Raw genomic sequence first — 18,448 nt, forward strand, 5'->3', positions numbered from 1 at the left:
TTAAGTAGTGGTACATGCTGCTTAAGTTTGTGGCAGTAGGGGTGCCTGTGTGGATTGGTCAGTTGAGCATCTCTTGATTTTGGCTCAGGTCATAATCAGGGTCATGAGATTGGGCCCTGAGTTGGGCTTCCTGTACTGCAGCAGTGTGCTTAAGACTTTGTCCCTCCCCCTGCTCTCTCACTCTAAGTCTTAAAAAAAAAAAAAAAAAAAAAAAAAAGTTTGTATAAGTGTGTACTCTGTAAGAAAGGTGCATGATAACCATTTCTTTAAAGTTGTTTAAATGTATAAACAGTTAAGCTGTTTGAAACAGTTTTAGCTTAGGGTCCCAATTCATTTCTTTGTGAACGATCTTTTATTTCTATCCTAAGATGTAACTTAATACTGTCATTTTAACAGGTGATTTTGAAGATATTACAGCTAGAAACTCAGAAAATCCAGAGAATTCAAGATGTGTTGTTTTTAATATGGCAGTATATTGAACTACACTTAAAAGTTGATTACAGTTAACTGAATCCCAGGATTATAATTTATTTCAGGTAAACTTTCTTCTACTATTTTTTTTTTTGACTCTTCTACTTTTAAAAATATTTAATGAAGAACTTTTTGTTGGTGTTGTAAATGTAAACCTGACTTTTTTATAAAATGTTCCCTAAATATTATTACTACTCTTTGTAAGCAATTTAGACTTCTAAATCTTCCCTCTTTCAAGTAAACACCAATAGTGTGATCTTGAAATGATTAGCAGTACTCAGTACTCAGTCTCTTTATTTGCAAAGTCCGTGTTCGTAAATTTGCCTACTGAAATTTATCTGTAACCCCAAAATCAGGATGTGCAGTGCTTTTGAGTTTGTGGACACATACAGTGTGGTGAAAATTCTGAGGCATCTGACACACTTCCAGTTGAGGTTGAATGAGAGGACAAGGACACTTTGCCTTCTTGTTTCAGCTCCCAAATTGTCAACACTGTGTCCTTTTCCACAGTGTATATTTTCTAAAATTTTATACCTTAGTGATTTCACAGTTTAAAATGGCCCCCAAGCATAGTGTTATCTGTTGTTCTCAGCACAGGAAGGCTGTTATCAGCCTTATCGAGAAAATACATGTTAGATAAGTTTTGTCCAGGCACAAGCTACAGTGCTGTTGGCCATGAATTTGAGGTTGTCAGAGAATCAGTAGGTCCCGGAGCTGAGTTTGGGTTGCTTCCAACAGTGGTCCCAACTCCGCCATTCCAAAAAAGTATCTGCATAAAGAACGGTTTCTTTTCCCAAACCAAGTATGTAAAACAGTGATGTCTACTTTTAGGTATGGAGAGAAATCAAGGTTGTTGCTAGCATTTTGTATGTTTAAAGGCATTCCTCTGTTACACTGGCTTGGGTTATTTCCTTTAAGCAAGTTATTTACAAATCTCTTACTTTCATAAGAACTAAGAGTACTGCTGTTTTGACAATATTGTAAGATTAGAACTTATTTATGTTCCTCTTAAAAATCACTAGGCTTGGTTTCCCTTTAACTTTTGCTGAGGGCTAAACTGGAAGGTAACTCCTGTTGAATTGATTATTTCCCTATAAAGAATATGCTTTGGAAGTAACCTCAGTAAACTAATTTTTCATGGTTTCTTCAAGTAAAAAATACACATCAGATAATATAGTTCATAAAAAACTTTAATGTAAGGCACTGTTGTCCAAAGTTAAATGAGGGATAACAGCCCACACGATGCCATCTGCCCCATCACAGGCAGCAGGTACAGTTCCCACTCAGGAAGAGATTTGACATGACAGTTCTTCAGTGGTGATACTATCTCCCAAAGCATGAACTAATAGTTTTCCTTAAAACAAAAAAGTAACTATCTTAGACTGATAACAGAAGAACAAACATCTTAAGGGGAAAAAAACCCAGAAAACCATATCAACTATTGTAGTCTCAAAAGAAGGTTTCTAAGAGTTCCCATGTTTGTAAGAGGTCCAAGAAATGCATGTCTTTTGTTGTCTATTAAGTCCCCATGACAAGAAAGGATTGAGTTAGAAGCATGTCCTTGGTTCAGACTGTGCTTAATGAGAAATAAGGGACTATATGCATAAATGGGTTGAAGGACCAAACTTCTATATTTGCCACTTGATTCCAAAACATTCAGCTGATTTCACCTCAAGGGCAGTATGACAAATTCTTAATGTCTTCATTTACTTTCATTAAATACTTTAATATAAGAACCTTAAGAAAACTGGATTCTTGATTTATTGGTAGCCTATAACTTGTGTTTTAACATTGCTCTACAGTGCTAAAGACCTTATCTACTGTCTTGCAGTAATTTTTTGGATAACCTTTACTCCTAATCACCAGTAAGACACTTCCAAGTTCTTACCAAAAATCCATCTCCAGGAGTGAGTCATCCAGGAAAGGAAAATTTTGCTTTAAGTAGATAAAGTGGTGTTTATATGCATTAGGCCAAGCAATCCACTCAAGGTTCTAACAGTTTTTAAAAATTAAGTCACAATACAGCTGAACAAGGAACATGGTGGTTCTGATGAGGTATTATTTTGACATTTTGGTCTCAGAAGGTGTTTCTCCAGTATCCAATGTCTTCAACAACCGGAAAAGGCCAGCAGCTTCTCGTATCCTACTGAATTCAATACAGAATGCCTGCACTTCTATAAACAAGTCCTGCACATTAATAATTTTGTTTCGGATCAAGGACTGGAGAAAGACACACACAAGACGAACCAAACGATTCTGAAAAAAAGAAAGCCAGTTTTAGTGTATCCATTTTCTTGGCAGGTATTTATAAAATTTACAATTACAAAAATTTCTGTTACTTACCTGCATGTATTTGTCCTTAATTTGTTCACAAGTAGAGATGCAATTTGATATATAAAGGTGAATAAATTCAGGAGGTAGGTCAACAGCAGTAGTTAGTCTGTTTCATAAAGTTAAAAAGTTAGGGCTGTTAAACACTGTTAACCAAAGAGAAATTTATATTTTATGGTTACTTATTTCTAACTTAGGATCAGTTACCTAGTTGTAAACATATTTATGTAAATGAACCTGAGCCATTCTGCTTGTTAATAAAGGGGATTTCCATTTTTTAAGTCTATACTTAGCATTACACATGGTAATTACTCATTTTTTTTAAAAACAGTTCTGTGTGTCCTCGGTTGAATCATAATTCAGTTAATGGTCTTCAAGCTCTCATAAGTAACATTTACTAAACCCCGATTATGCCTAAGTGCTGTATGCAAGATGGTATATCTGAGAAGGAGGTATAGTTTAGTAAGTGAATAGTACACTATATATATAGCTAAATGCTAAAATGAGGGGTTTGCAAGAAGCAGTATAAATGAAAATATGGGAAAAGCCTTGAAAGGAAGTGGAACCTAGAAGTGTTCCTTATAACCTAGTGGATGCTAGGAGGAAAAATCTTGGAATCTGGGATTAGTGTGGTACATTTAGGAACCTGGTGGTAGAGATCCAGACAGAAGGCATGGTGGCATATTAGAATCTTGTAAAGGAAAGCTGGTATTTTCCAAAGGATTCTGTGGGATAGGAATTCCATGTTCAGATAAAGGGATACTATGCTAACTATATAGTATGAATTTCCAAAAGAAATGTGACTGCAGAACCTTTTTCCATAAGGCACTGAGGAACTAGTGCTCCAAGGAATAGTGGTGTGGTCACTTGAGATGGAGGGTGGGGAGCATAAGCAGACCTTGTCCTTTATTCTCTAGAAACAATAATACTGATAAAAAAGATGTGGTTATTCTTGGACTAAATCTGGTGAAGACAATAATGCTGTTAAGAATGTAGTGAAAAGGGATCCCTGGGTGGCGCAGCGGTTTGGCACCTGCCTTTGGCCCAGGGCGCGATCCTGGAGACCCGGGATCGAATCCCGCATCAGGCCCCCGGTGCATGTAGCCTGCTTCTCCCTCTGCCTCTCTCTCTCTCTCTCTTTCTCTCTCTCTCTCTGTGACTATCATAAATAAATAAAAATTAAAAAAAAAAAAAAAGAATGTAGTGAAGGGGGAAGAAGCAAGCACTCAGAGGTAGCTCAATCCAAGGACTGAACCAGAATGAAGTGGGAGTCTTCACCGAAGGGGAAAGGCTTGAGCAGAGAATGCAGAAGTGAAGTATACTTTCAAAAAGCAGGTAACAGTTTTGCCAGTGACAGAAAGTAAGGTTGAAAAGAACACTCTCGGGATCCCTGGGTGGCGCAGCGGTTTGGCGCCTGCCTTTGGCCCAGGGCGCGATCCTGGAGACCCGGGATCGAGTCCCACGTCGGGCTCCCGGTGCATGGAGCCTGCTTCTCCCTCTGCCTGTGTCTCTGCCTCTCTCTCTCTCTCTCTATGTGACTATTATAAATAAATAAAAATTAAAAAAAAAAAAAAAGAAAAGAAAAGAACACTCTCCTGTACACATACTTGTGATCACCCAGCTTCCAGCCAGGCGAAGCCAGGCTTTTTCCCACTGGCTGGTAAGCTTAAATGGACATGGTCTTTAGCAAAACTTCAAGAAGGTTTAAAAAAAAAAAAAAAAAAATCCCTGCCTTAAAGTCTGTTGCAAGTTTTTCCCTTCTTGCCAGTCAGCATCTATATTATACCCCACATACATACACACACACACACACATCTGATTGAGTATAAACACTTACCGATTTACAACTTCCATTGAATGCAAGGACATGTCCATGTTGACCAGGACTGAAAAATACTCCGTGATCTGGCTTGACTGCATTAACTTCAGCAGCATTTCTATAGCAACTAGGGGGTTGTTTTCCACTAGGTCAGGAAGTTTGGCTGGAGTCAGGCCAATATGATAAACGAGTTTGGGGTCTTTTTCCAACTCACCCAGGAGCTAAATACAATCAAATTTTTAAAAAGAGGTTTTTGAGTCAAAAAAATTGTCTGCATTGAACCAACTTCATAAATTTCTTCCTTCAAACCCATTATTATAATCATGTCTTGAACTGCAAAGACTATTTACAAATATGCTAATGATCTCTCCTCCTGGGCATTAAGCCAAACTTGGTATTGTCTGGTTGGATATAATGTCTGGATTATATAACGATATCATCCTTAACTCCTTTGTAGACTTTTTCTGTCCTCGGCTAGAACCAAAAATAATTTAGTTGCCAACCAGCTCTCCAGAAAAGCACACACCACAGAGAACTGAGGAACAGGAGAAACAAGAGTACAGCCCCAGGTGGAGAACAAATGCTTGAGGAGAGAAGCAGGAAGGGAAGAGGGAGAGCTGCCCTGTTGCAGTCCCTCACTTTGCAGGATGATGCAGTTCAGGTCCTACTCAACTATGTAATTCAAATAGTTCTCTTCAAAAACATAAGTACTTTTTCTTCAAAATTCTCCACACTTCCTCCCTATTGGCAAATACCACAGTGAACTGTTTCAGGAATGGCCTAGCAAACAAAGTGAACTACAAACACTGTAATCACAGGATCAAAAGTGAGATCTATCCTACCCCTCCTCTCCTAGAGTCAAAATGGTTCAAATAAGAGTTGATACATGTTGAATTATCAGTCTTTCCCCACCAGAGTAAAATGACCAGAACTGGAGAAGCAGAACGAAGATTCAGAGATCCAAGACTCCTTGGATGTAAGACCCTTCCTACTGCTGACTCCTGTTGACAGGGTCATTTTATTGGCCACTTAATGTGGAGGACTAAAGATAAGAAATGCTTATAATAAATAAATACCTGTGTTTGTTGAGGAGAAGATAAGGGGCTTTTGAAGGCTTTGGCCATTATTCGCTTGATCTCCACACCAGTGCTATTCTTGACACACATTGATTTGTCCCATTGAATTGTATGGTCAGGCTCTGTTGGATTCAGCCAAGCCAGCTCATCCTCACAAATGTGGAGTGGAGGTGGTGGACGAATAAACTCTGGGCGGAAATGGCCTTTAATGAGAAGGGGAATATTTGTTTCATTTAGTAAGCTAACATCTATACACATCTTTATAAAGGTAACATGATAAAATGCTCAAGACTTCAAAATCCAAGGCAGAGATGATTTAGAAATTCAGGGTTTTATTCAGAATACCAACAAAACGAAATATTAATAGAACATCATTATGCTAGACACCGAATCTATTTTTCAAGAGAGAAAGGCACTACCATGATCTGGCAATTTTTATTAAAGCATGATCACCACTCAGAAGCAAAGGATACAACTTCACATACTGGTAAAAGTTCTTATGGGAAAAATGAAATGCTGTTTGATTTCGTTCATCCTACTCTTGGTTACCATTATTTTTATTCAGAGACCACTATTATTTGTAACTTTTTTCTTTGCATTTCATGAAATGGCAGGAAACAGAAAAGTATAGCTGCCTTCTGACATTTTCAAATGAATCCAGAGACTTTTTCATAAATCCCCTAATTCAAAAATCCCGTACTCCTGTTCATAAAACTATACAAGAAAATGCAGTGACTCAATACTTCCAACTATTTTCTGAAACAACATTGATTCCTAAGTTTAAAAACTCACTAAAATAAATACTGGCTGGGATTTTTATACCTCATTTTGGTTTCCACACAGGGCCCTAAGGTGGCCTATTCCAATCATGGATACTAGCCCATGCCAAATTTGAGACTAGTTTATTGAGGTTTTCTAGCTAAGAATCGTCAGTTTATCTTGAACTATCCTCTCTCATTTTTATCACCAGGACTAGCATCTCAATCTCTTTTCAGAGTATTTATAAAAAGATAAAAATTTTGACATTTTATAAGAAGCACTACTACTGTGATAAAGGAAACATTTCCGTGAAGTACAGATGCCTCATGTTAGCTAGATTCAGTATCTAATATTTATTTATTTATTTATTTATTTATCTATCTATCTATCTATCTATCTATCTATCTATCTATCTATTTATTTATTTATTTATTTATTTATTTATTTATGATAGTCACAGAGAGAGAGAGAGAGAGAGAGGCAGAGGGAGAAGCAGGCTCCATGCACCGGGAGCCTGACGTGGGATTCAATCCCGGGTCTCCAGGATCGCGCCCTGGGCCAAAGGCAGGCGCCAAACCGCTGCGCCACCCAGGGATCCCGATTCAGTATCTAATTGATTGGGGTTTTCACATACCTTTCTGGTGGCTCATGCAACACAGTTGTGCTTAAACAAATGTTAAATAAAAATCAGCATGTGCCATGGGCCTTCAGGCACACCTGTGACTGGATGAGACCTCAGTTATTAAGCCCATTTCTGCCAAAGATGTGTTAATGGCATTAAAGTCATGTAAGTTTAAAATTCATGGTAACACTGTAATTTGGAGAACATTTTCCTTATTCTTAAGCATAAAGCATGCCTTCATCATTAAAACCACACAGAAGCCCATGAAACCAAAAGATGCAGCTATCGGATTTCATGTTCAGTAGGTGTTTTCTTTGAATTAAAGTAAATTAGGAACTATAAGATTAGTAAAACTTTACAAGGGAGAAGGTAATGGTTAAGGTTAATAAAGCACTAAAAAAGAAAAAGGTAATACATTACAAAAGACTCATTTTTGTAAAATCTATCTTCCAGAATGCTGCTGATAATAAAAAATTTGGTATGTAATTTTATTACAGAAGAAACTAAACCGACCTCCTCTACGCTAGGAGGTTTTTCACTGAATTCAAGTCTAGGGAGCAACAAAAAATAACTGCTTTAGAAAACCAGGTCTCAGGGTATTGGTAAAATAAAACCCAAGTACATAAAATTGTATGTACCTACTTTCAATAGGCGGCTTTGGTCCACTGACTAAAGCTTCTGTGATTTGAGAGGCAACCGAGCTGTCAAATCCAGAATTTGAAGAATCTGGGTCCGGGTCACTGAGAATACTAGGGAAGCTAGCCTTACTTTGGGTTGGCAATTCAGACTGACGTTCTGAAAAAGGATAAAATAAGAGATATTTTTAAATTGAGGGTACCACAGGGCAAGAGAATAGACAAGCTACTAATTGGGAATATAAACAAAAGGCAAGATTCAATCTATGTTTTTGTATTGTCTTGTTTTTGTCCAAAAACTACAAATCAAGCAGCCAGCAGCAGCTACAGTCAGGCCTCTCAGCCAGCTGTGCTGGGGGCTACTCCTACCCCTTAGAGCACCCTGAGCCATTGCAGACCATTCACAACAGGAAGGTACATACAGGCCACACAACAGATACCCCTACAGTGCCTGGTACTTGTGACCAAGGAGGATTGAGGTACTGGGCTCCTCAGGGCATTTTATTTTTTTCTTTTTTAAAAGATTTTTAAAATTTATTTATTCATGACAGACACAGAGAGAGAGGCAAAGACACATGCAGAGGGAGAAGCAGGCTCCATGCAGGGACTCGATCCCAGGTCTCCAGGATCAGGCCCTGGATTGAAGGCGGTGCTAAACCGCCGAGCCACCCGGGCTGCCCCTCAGGGCATTTTCTATATAAGGCCACTATTTACAAGATGAGGAGACTTGACTGACATACCTACTACATAAAAACAAACAGAGAGACTCAGACAAAATGAGACAGAGGAATATGTTCTGAATAAAAAAACAACACAAAACCTCAAAAAAAGAACTAAAGGAAATGAGATAAGCAATCTACCTGATGAAGAGTTTGGGTAATGGTCATAAAGATCCTCACTAGAGAGAAAAGTGAATGAAGTCAGAACAGAGCTGGAAAGAATACAACAACTGAAATGAAAACTAACCTAGAGAATCAACTGCAGATAAGCAGATAAAGACAGTATCAGTGATCTGGAAGACAGGGTAAAGGAAAGCACCCAAGCTGAGCAGCAAAAATATTAAAAAATTTTTAAATGAGGCTAGGTTAAAGAATTTCTTCTGTTCAAGTATAATGTTTGCATTATAGGGAAACTCAAAAGAAGAGGCAGAAAATATTTGAAGAAATAATCACTGAAAACTCCCTAACCAGGGAAACAGCCAGGTACAGGAAGCAGATAGCCCCAAGAAGGTCCACATCAAGACACATAATTAAAATGTCAAAAATTGGGGCACCTGGGTGGCTCAGTGGTTGACTGTCTGCCTTTGGCTCAGGGTGTAATCCTGGGTCCTGGGATCGAGTCTCACATTGGGCTCCCCACAGGGGCCTGCTTCTCCCTCTGCCTATGTCTCTACCTCTCTCCTGTGTCACTCGTGAATAAATAAATAAAATCTTTTAAAATAAATAAAATGTTAAAAATTAAAGATAAAAGAATTTTAAAAGCAGCGAGAAAAGGCACATAGTTACACAGGAAACCCCATAAGGCTATCTGATGTTCTTTCAGCAGGAACAGCAGGTCAGAAGAAAGTGGCATGATCTATTCAAAGTGCTAGGAAAAAAACATGAGAGTACTTGCCCCAGCAAGGTTATCACTCAGAACTGAAGGACAGAGTTTATCAGACAAACAAAAGTTAAAGGAGTTTACCACCACTAAACTAACCTTACGAGGGGCAGCCTGGGTGGCTCAGCAGTTTAGCGCCTGCCTTCAGCCCAGGGCGTGATGCTGGGGACCTGGGATCGAGTCCCATGTCGGGCCCTGCATGGAGCCTGCTTCTCCCTCTGCCTGTGTGTCTCTGCCTCTCTCTGTGTCTCATGAATAAATAAATAAAATCTTAAAAAAAATAAAATGTGGAACACAGGGTGTCAGGTGGGGAAGTAAAAATATAGTGCTTTCAGAATGTATTCAAACTTAACCATTACCTTAGACTGGTATATACAAAGAATATTATATACGAACATCAGTAACCACCAGTCAAAAACCTAGAAGAGATTCAGAAAAAAGGAAAAGAATCCAAGCCTAACACTAAATAAAGTCATCAAACATAAGGGTAGAGAGCAAGGGAAGAACAGAGAGCTGCAAAAACACCTGGAAACAACAAAATGGCAAAAAGTATGTATCAATGAATATTTACTTTAAAAATAAATTAAGTGCCCATTTACTTTTAATTCAAAAGGCATAGGGTAGCTGGGTAAAAAGACAACACCTATTTATATGCTTCCTACAAGAGACACAAACATCAAACCCAAAGATAGACTGAAAGTGAAGGTATCCTATGCAAATGGATAGGGGAAAAAAAGTTGGGTGGCAAGACAAACTAGACCTAGAGCCTAAAACCAAGACCGAGCCTAGCTGGCTCAGTTGGTATTGGTAGAGCATGGGACTCTTAATCTCAGGGTCGTGAGTTCAAGCCCCACATTGATTGGGCTTGGAACCTACTAAGTACATACATATATACATAGGGGCACCTGGGTGGCTCAGTTGGTTAAGTGTCGGACTTCAGCTCAGGTCATGATCCCAGGGTCCTGGGATAGAGCCCCATGGCAGGCTCTGCACTCAGCTGGGAATCTGCTACTCCCCTCTTGCTTTCATACAGCAAAGGAAACCATTAACAAAATGAAAACATACTGAACGGGAGAAACTATTACAAATTCTGTATATGGTAAAAGGTTAATATCCAAAATAACTACTACAACACCAAAAAAAAAAAAAAAAGGATTTAAAAATGGGCAGAAAATCAGAACAGACAGTTCTCTAAAGATATACAGATGACCAACAGACACATGAAAACAGGGACGCCTGGGTGGCTCAACGGTTAAGCATCTGCCTTCGGCTCAGGTTGTGATCCTGGGGGTCCTGGGATCAAGTCCCACATCAGGCTTCCTGCATGGAGCCTGCTTCTCCCTCTGCCGGTGTCTCTGCCTCTCTCTCTCTCTTTCTCTCATAAATAAAATCTTGGGGGGAAAAAAGCCTTAAAAAAAAAAATGGACTGACTTCAACAACCATTTAATTAAAAAAAAAAAAAAAAAGGTTGAATGGCCAATAAACCTTTGAAAAGATGTTCAGGGCAGCCCCGGTGGTCCAGCGGTTTAGCACCACCTTCAGCCTGGGGTGTGATCCTGGAGACACAGGATGGAGTCCCACGTCAGGCTCCCTACAGGGAGCCTGCTTCTCCCTCTGCCTGTGTCTCTGCCCCCTCCCCTCTCTGTCATGAATAAATAAAATCTTTAAAAAAAAAAAAAGTTCAACCTCACTGGTGGGAGTATGGGGATCAGTCAAAACACAAGATACTATTACATACCCTTCAGACTGACAAAAATTAAGCCTGAAATCATCAGATGCAGAGAATGTCAGGTAATTTGCACACTGCTAATGGGAATGAAACATGGCACAGCAACTCTGGAAAACAATCTACCACTAGCTAGTGAAGTTTTACATTTGCTTATCTCCCTAGAAAAAATATTTTCACATGTACTACCAGAATGTACATAGCAACATTATGTCCATTAATAGTAAAATGGGGGGATCCCTGGGTGGCTCAGGGGATTCCCTGGGTGGCTCAGCGGTTTGGCGCCTGCTTTCCACTCAGATCATGATCCTGGAGGCCCAGGATCGAGTCCCACATCGGGCTCTCTGCATGGAGCCTGCTTCTCCCTTTGCCTGTGTCTTTGCCTCTCTCTCTGTGTCTCTCATGAGTGAGTGAAGTCTTAAAAAAGAAAAAAGAAAAAAAGTAAAATGGATGGAGAACTTGATATTCCATTGTATGAATGTCACAACAGCAATGAAAATCAACCACTACAATTCATCAACATGGATTCACTTTACAGTTAACACCCAAAAGAACACAGATGTTTCCACATATATCGCAAGTTGAAGAACATCCAAAGTTAAACTACAGGCATATATAAAGGTGAGGGCAATAAAGTAAATACTGATTATCACAAAAGTGAGGTTAGCAATGGGGGAGAAGGGGAGCAGCTAGTAAGAGAAACACACAAGGAGACTCCTGAAACATATTTCTTAACCTAGATGATGCTGCTCCAGGGTCACTTTATAATTCCTTAATACATGCAGATTTTATGAAACTACATATTTCAGATTTTGTAATTTTTATAAGATTGATTGATTTATGATAGAGAGAGAGAGAGGCAGAGACACAGGTGGAGGGAGAAGCAGGCTCCATGCCGGGAGCCTGACGTGAGACTCGATCCCGGGACTCCAGGATCAAGCCCTGGGCCAAAGGCAGGTGCTAAACCGCTAAGCCACACAGGGATCCCCAGATTTTGTAATTTTTAAAAAAGATCTTACTTATTTATTTGTGAGAGACACAGAGAGGGACGCAGAGACATAGGCAGAGGGAGACAGATTTTGTAATTTTGAAAAGACAGGGCTAAATTCCTGATTCCTTAAAGAGCTATCAGTGTTAATAAAAAACAAACAAACATTGATTCAGTGGAAAAATTGTCAGACATGAAAGATGCCTTGTATCTATAACATGTTCAACTTCATTCATTTAATAGGAAAAATTCTAACTAAAATCATCCCAAGATGCTGTTTTCTCCTATTGCTAGCTAAAGTACAGAAAATGAACATACTCTTGACAAAAATATAGGAAAAATGTTTAAATTGGCACAATGTGTAGTAAAATAACAAGTACAGGTTTTCTGGAATTTTTAATAAAGCCTCTGAAATATTGACATTGTTAATAGGGTAAAAAAAAAATGCCCCTTGTAGTTACTTTTGTATAACTTGTCTGCTTGTTTATCTAAAGTTAAAAAAAATGCAACTGCATCCTCCATAAATACACCTCTGGTCCATAGATCCTACTGCAAGACATGAATTGCAGGCCTCTGCAAAGGTGAATTTGTGTGTAGCCAGCTCCAGAGAAGATAAGTGTAGCACTTTTTTCCCCCGATATTTGTAAAAATGCATGGATTAGGACATCTTCAATCTGGGTAGGAGACAGCAAGTTTAGCCATTTTGCCAAGCTTTCTCGAGACTAACTCTAGCATATATTCCTTTCTGGGCTTGATATACTTTAAAACTTTCTCACAGTCGAACTCAAGTCATCCGAAGTTGCAAGGGAGATCAGATCTGATTCTCACGTTATTGAATAAAATGCAAAAGCCCTCAGAATATATATCCCTTCTGAAGGTAAAATGACTGAAGCTGCCTGTCACACCTCTGTACCCAGCTCTCATACAATCTTTCAAGAAATAATCATATTTTATTTCTGTGAGTAGATTATAGCATTTCTGCATACCTTCAACCTTAAAAGTCTTAAAAAGATTTCTCAATTTCAGAAAATAAACATTGTTCTAATGTGATACTCAGGAGTTAAAAAGTGAGGGTCGGAATGTTCCAAGGAAAAAGCAGTTTATTGAACGATGTCACCTTGTATAAGAAACCAAGTGTCACAGACGCATTAAGTCTAGTAAGAAGGATGGGGGACTGTCAAAATTAATACTGCAGCCCACTCAGTCACAAGGTGAAGGGTTCACAAATTTGCCCATATATTAGAATTTCCCTAATCAATCACTCTCAGAGCAGTCTAGCAAAAGGTGCCTCTTCTACCTTCCCTACTCAGAGAGGCTCTGACCATCCAGGTCAAGAAAGCTCCTATTTTCTATCACAACACGCTTCTGCTTCAAGAGATCCCATTCATTCATTTATATGCGTCCCACAGAAGGCGCCAAAGCAATCTTGAAACAGCAGGACAGGGGAGCTTTCACACATCCTGACTTCAAAACTTACTACAAAGCTACTGTAAGCAAATGTGTGAAGTGAGATACAGACAGACAAAGCAGTGATCACTGAATAGAGAACCCTGAAATAAACCCTTCCATATAAGGTAGAATGATTTTCAACAAGGGTGCCAAGAGAAACCATGTGGACTACTCAGGGTCCCCTAGGATTCCGTATGAATTTTACAATGGGTTTTTCCATGTCTGCAAAACATATTGTTCAGATTTTAATAGAAATTGCACTGAATCTGCAGATCACTTTGACATTAGGGACTTTTTTTTAAACCTACTAAATTTTATCCAGCATTCTTGTTAAATTGAAAAAGCAATCAATTCAAGTGAAAACTCAGAATGAATTTATATACCACATTAGCAAGGATCCAGTACTGAGGGTACGTTTCTCATGGAAGTTATGAAGCTTTTAGCACAATTACAAAGACCTTCATTTTAAGTGGGGACCCTTAAAAAAAAAAAAAAAAAAAAAAAGGCCTAATGCTACTACACAAGAATACCCAAACCACTGATTGCTCCTTACCAGCCAAGGCTAGCTGAAGCCCACTAATATCCACAGACTGGCCCATGTTTCCAACGTCCATCAATGCAATCTGTCGAGGTGTCTTCTTGAATAGTTCTCTTGGGGGTGCCAGCATTAGCTGGGAAAGAAAAAACTTTTCTGGTGGAGTTATAGGAGGTAAAAATCCTGTAAACAAAAATGTATAACAATTTCTCCAATGGTTATTTTTAAAAATTAACTTGACTCTGGTAAAATTAGCATTTGCTACTTGCCATTTCCACTCATATTTTTAAAGACAAAATTAAGTTTCAGTTAACCAAATATATACATTTATGAAAATGCAATTAAATATACCACTTGAAATTCTGTGATTTGTGGCAATATCAAAAATGAAACTTAAATTTTTAACTATTAAAAGCTTTGTATCCAACATGCAAAGGCTAAAGCTTAAACATGCAAGCAAAAGCAAATAAAAAAAGCTAATGCTCAGAAATGCTTTTTCTTCCTTGCTTCTGTGAGCAACTGTACAAGTTGAAGAGACCAGGAGCCTCAGCAGCACAGGTACACATGTCACACCTGCTTCAGTGCACAGTACAGCCACAAAATTCCCCCAGTGCTGACTGCTGTTCCTTTCTGTCACGTTCCGTTGCTCAACAAGCCTCATCTGTCCCACAGCAGCACTGTTGCCAGACTCTGTTCCCTCATCTTCATCTCCCCTCCTTTCTTGTCTAGACTCCAGGACAGCCTTCCTCACTTTCCCAGCTCGGAGTTTGGACTCCTGCCCACCTATCACCCACAGTCCACACTCCCACTTACCACTTACGTTATATTTCTAGGTACGAATCTCACATTACTTAACCTGTTTACACAGAATTAAACCCCAAATTCTGCACCATGAGATCCTTCATAATCTAGTTCCGACCCACTTTCCTAATCTCATCTCTCGAACTCCTCTCCAACCCACATATCCTACACTCCAGTTACACAAAATCTCCCAGGTTCTCAGACTGCTGATTTCAGAACATCCAATATACCCAGTTCTTTAAAAACACCTGACAGGGCCACACCCTTCCCTCATACACCCCGTATCCCCCACCCCTAACCAAGATCCAGCAAAAACCTCACTCCCTCTAAGAACCTCTCCAGCCACACAGGTGGTTGGTCGTCTGTGCCACTGGGCATTTCGTATGTGACCTCTAGTACAACCCTTACTCCACTGGGTTATGGCTACATTTATGTCTCCTCAACCAGACCTCAAGCTTCTTGAGTGAAGAGAAGCTGTCTTATTTACATCTAGATATATTCTCAATCCTACCTCTGCGTCAGAATCACCTGAAAAACTTTAAAAATATATCCATTAGATGCTCACTCTAGACATACAGTACAAGCCCCGGTATTGATATTCCCTGTTTTCCATTTAAGCACCATCCTTACTTTAATGAAAGTAATGATAATAGTGATTAACAGTTATTGTAAATACTTTTATTTCTCATAATAACCCTACCAGCTAGGAACTATTACTATCTGCATTTTACAAATAAAGAAACTGAGGCACAGAGAGGTAAAATAACTTATCCATGGAGTCCTCCCCGGACAGATTTGTGTTTACAATGCAGTCTATGGTCTGAATCTAGGTTTAGGCTCATGGCATTTGAAAAGGACCTAAGTCATCCTTCCCCTGCCTGAGCTGGCCTTCAGAATTCAAAGGGCTCTCTGAGTAAATCCCACGCTGTCCCCATTGTCTGCTAGGGGCCTCCTAGGTTGGTGGGCTTAGGCCTCCCAAGATATGTTGCATTACCTTCCCGGCATTCTCAAACTTAATGAAAGCCTCCTTGGGTACGAGTACCCTAAGGACATCTCATCCTACACAAAGTTTGCTCCTCTTACATAAGAGCAGCGTAATAAACCAACCACGAGATGCTTTAGATCTAGAGGAGATGCCAAGCATGAATGCCAACTAGCTTACAGGGTAGAAGCCCTCCAGTGCCACGAAAAACTTCTTGGTATTACCTCAAAACCCACTGCCTTCACCTTTTAACTCTGTATAGTGACCCCTACCTAGACAGTGCTCTTTTTCCCACGGTCTAGTACCGGAAGATCACACTTTCCCACCTCTGTCTGCTTCCCCCACTACACGGGGCTTTGTCTCACTAATCACCACCCCCTCCGTGCCTTTCTCCTTTCCTGGCTGAGCCTTCTCCCAAAGTCAAGTCTCATAAAGCATCTCTTTGGATGAATGAATGAATGAGTGAATGAATGAATATAAATAACTAAATAAGAAGGCGGCCTCGAATGAAACCCACTGATCCGATCTCACCGACACTGCACAAATCTACATTTTACGCAATGCCCAGCAGTCCTGCGTGTTCTAAGGTAGGCCGCGAATCTGCGACGACCTTCCACCCTCTGCCCATCCCATTATCCAGGGCGGGACACGCAAGAGACCGACGAAGGCGGCTGCCAAACCATTAAACACCGCTTGGTATCTATCTCGGCCCGACCACCTCTTCGGGCTCTGGACTTCATCTGGTCGACGGACACCTCAACGCGGGAGCAGAGGATCTCAGCTACGACCGAGTCACACGCCAGGCGGGCTGCACGAGAACGGGGTGCGCCTGGGGGGCTAACGCTCGGGGCCGCGGCCCCGGGTCCGTGGGCAGCTACCGCGTCTCCGCTCTTCGGCCGAGCTCGCCCGGGCGCAGGCGGAAAGCGCCCAAAGCCTGCCCAGCGCACACCTGGGCTCCGGGCAGCGGCGCGCCGCGGGCGTACCTGAGAGCGGCGGCCGGTCGGGCTCCTGGCCGCCGCGGGCGGGCGGCGCGGGGTTGAGCAGGTGCGCGAAGCTGGCGGCGAAGGGGTTGGCGGCGAGCGGCTCGGTGCGGTACATCTCCCAGAGCAGGTAGAGCGCGGTGAGGCGCTGCGCCGCGCTGGGCAGCAGGTCCGGCTGCTGCAGCAGCATGACGAGCACCGAGCCCAGGCGGAAGTGGTCGGCCTTGCTGAAGTAGTGGTGGAAGGCGGTGGACAGGCCCTCGAAGGTGCTGCCGCCGCCCGCCTCCTCCGAAATGATGCTCAGCAGGCTCGAGAGCTCCTTCGGGGTCAGGCTCATCCTGCCCGCGGGGCCCCCCGGGCCTCCACTGCCCGGCCCGGGGCCGCCTGCTCCGCCTCTGCCGCCGCCGCCGCCGGAGCCGGAGCCTCCCGGGCCGCTCCTGGACGCCGATCCCGCCGCTTCCCGGGCGCCCCTCTGCTCCGCGGCGGTGAGAAGCCGGCCAGACGCCGCGCTCACCCCGCCACCGGGCATCAACCTCGCCCGCCCGCCCCGCTTCCCGGCCGCAGCGGCCCTGGCGCCGGCTCGCCCCGTCCCCACGGCCGTAAAGCACGCTGTGACACGACAGCGTCGCAAACAAAACACGTCGGGGAAGCCGGGCCGCGGCAGAGCGGAGGGGCAGCGCGGAGCGGGAGCGCGGCCGGGGAGCGAGGCCGCGGAGGGGATCCGGAGACGCTGGGGGGCGGGGTGAAGCGGCCGGAAGTGGGGCGGCGGCCTCGGGCTGCGGGGGTCCTGCCGCGGGCGCGCGGGCGCGGGCGCGGGCGCGGGGGGCGGGGTCTGCGCCTCGACCCCAGGCAGACCTGCGCGGAGACCCCGCGGCGGAGCCGGGCCGGGCCGGTGCGGGTGGGGCGGAGCCGCGGCGTCGTCTGCAGAAATGCGCCTGCGGTTCTACATAAGTTTCTTAACGTAACGGACGTGACTCTTCATGATTTTAAAGCGTTTAAATGCGAGTAACTGGGGCAGCCCCGGGGGCTCAGCGGTGCAGCGCCGCCTTCGGCCCAGGGCGTGACCCAGGGGACCCGGGATCGAGTCCCGCGTCGGGCTCCCTGCACGGAGCCCGCTTCTCCCTCTGCCTGTGGCTCTGTCTCTGTGTGTGTGTGTGTGTGTGTGTACACACTCATGCGTGGGTAAATAAAATAAAAAATAAAAATAAAAAATGCGACTAACTGAACGAGGACCTTTCTCGTAGCCAAAGTTAATGTCTTACCATCCTTTTTGCACAAATGCAATCCTATTACACTTGAGTTTTTGTACATGGTTATGTTAACGGGATTTTGAGAAAATGTTTCCAATAAATACTCAACAAAATTGTGCAACTTTTTAATCCTGCCTGCCCTGAGGCGCTGGTTCCAGCCCCAGAAGACGGCGGTCCGGGTTTGAAAAAAACAAAAATACCGCCCCGGTGACTCCGGGCTGAAACCCAGCGGCTTTCCCCAGACTTGCCCAGCCCCTCCCTGGACCTACAGGAACCGAGGGGGTTTCTCCAGCGATTCCCACCGGGCGGGCACGTTTGGGAAAGCCGGGCTGCGCTGAACCATGCTAGCAGCTCGAGTCATTTAGTTAAGTAAATTTTTTTTTTTAAGATTTTACTTATTCATGAAAGACACACAGAGAAAGAGA

The 18,448-nt window shown here is 42.5% G+C and overlaps 2 protein-coding genes across 4 annotated transcripts in view; one reads left to right on the plus strand and one right to left on the minus strand.

Annotated features, from left to right (window-relative positions):
* RNF149 (ring finger protein 149) overlaps nucleotides 1-3,088 on the plus strand; it is a 32,024-nt gene extending 28,936 nt beyond the window's left edge. For 2 of the 3 annotated variants that reach the window (XM_041755357.1, XM_041755358.1), the window contains 2 exons: nucleotides 397-536; nucleotides 2,553-3,088. The gene's annotated coding sequence lies outside the window, so the exon portion shown is untranslated. The remainder of the gene's footprint in view (nucleotides 1-396; nucleotides 537-2,552) is intronic. The other variant, XM_041755359.1, reaches the window with a different exon arrangement.
* On the minus strand, nucleotides 1,641-17,415 carry CNOT11 (CCR4-NOT transcription complex subunit 11). Its single transcript, XM_041755356.1, has 7 exons — nucleotides 16,777-17,415; nucleotides 14,029-14,193; nucleotides 7,721-7,873; nucleotides 5,698-5,900; nucleotides 4,640-4,842; nucleotides 2,815-2,911; nucleotides 1,641-2,727 (listed from the first exon to the last, which is right to left on the minus strand). Exons 1-7 carry the CDS (start codon nucleotides 17,300-17,302, stop codon nucleotides 2,530-2,532), a joined length of 1,545 nt encoding a protein of 514 aa, XP_041611290.1. The 5' UTR covers nucleotides 17,303-17,415; the 3' UTR covers nucleotides 1,641-2,529.
* Between the last annotated feature and the right edge of the window lie 1,033 nt (nucleotides 17,416-18,448).

Source organism: Vulpes lagopus, chromosome 5 (genome assembly GCF_018345385.1).
Source record: "Vulpes lagopus strain Blue_001 chromosome 5, ASM1834538v1, whole genome shotgun sequence".
In the NCBI taxonomy this organism is placed as follows: Eukaryota; Metazoa; Chordata; class Mammalia; order Carnivora; family Canidae; genus Vulpes; species Vulpes lagopus.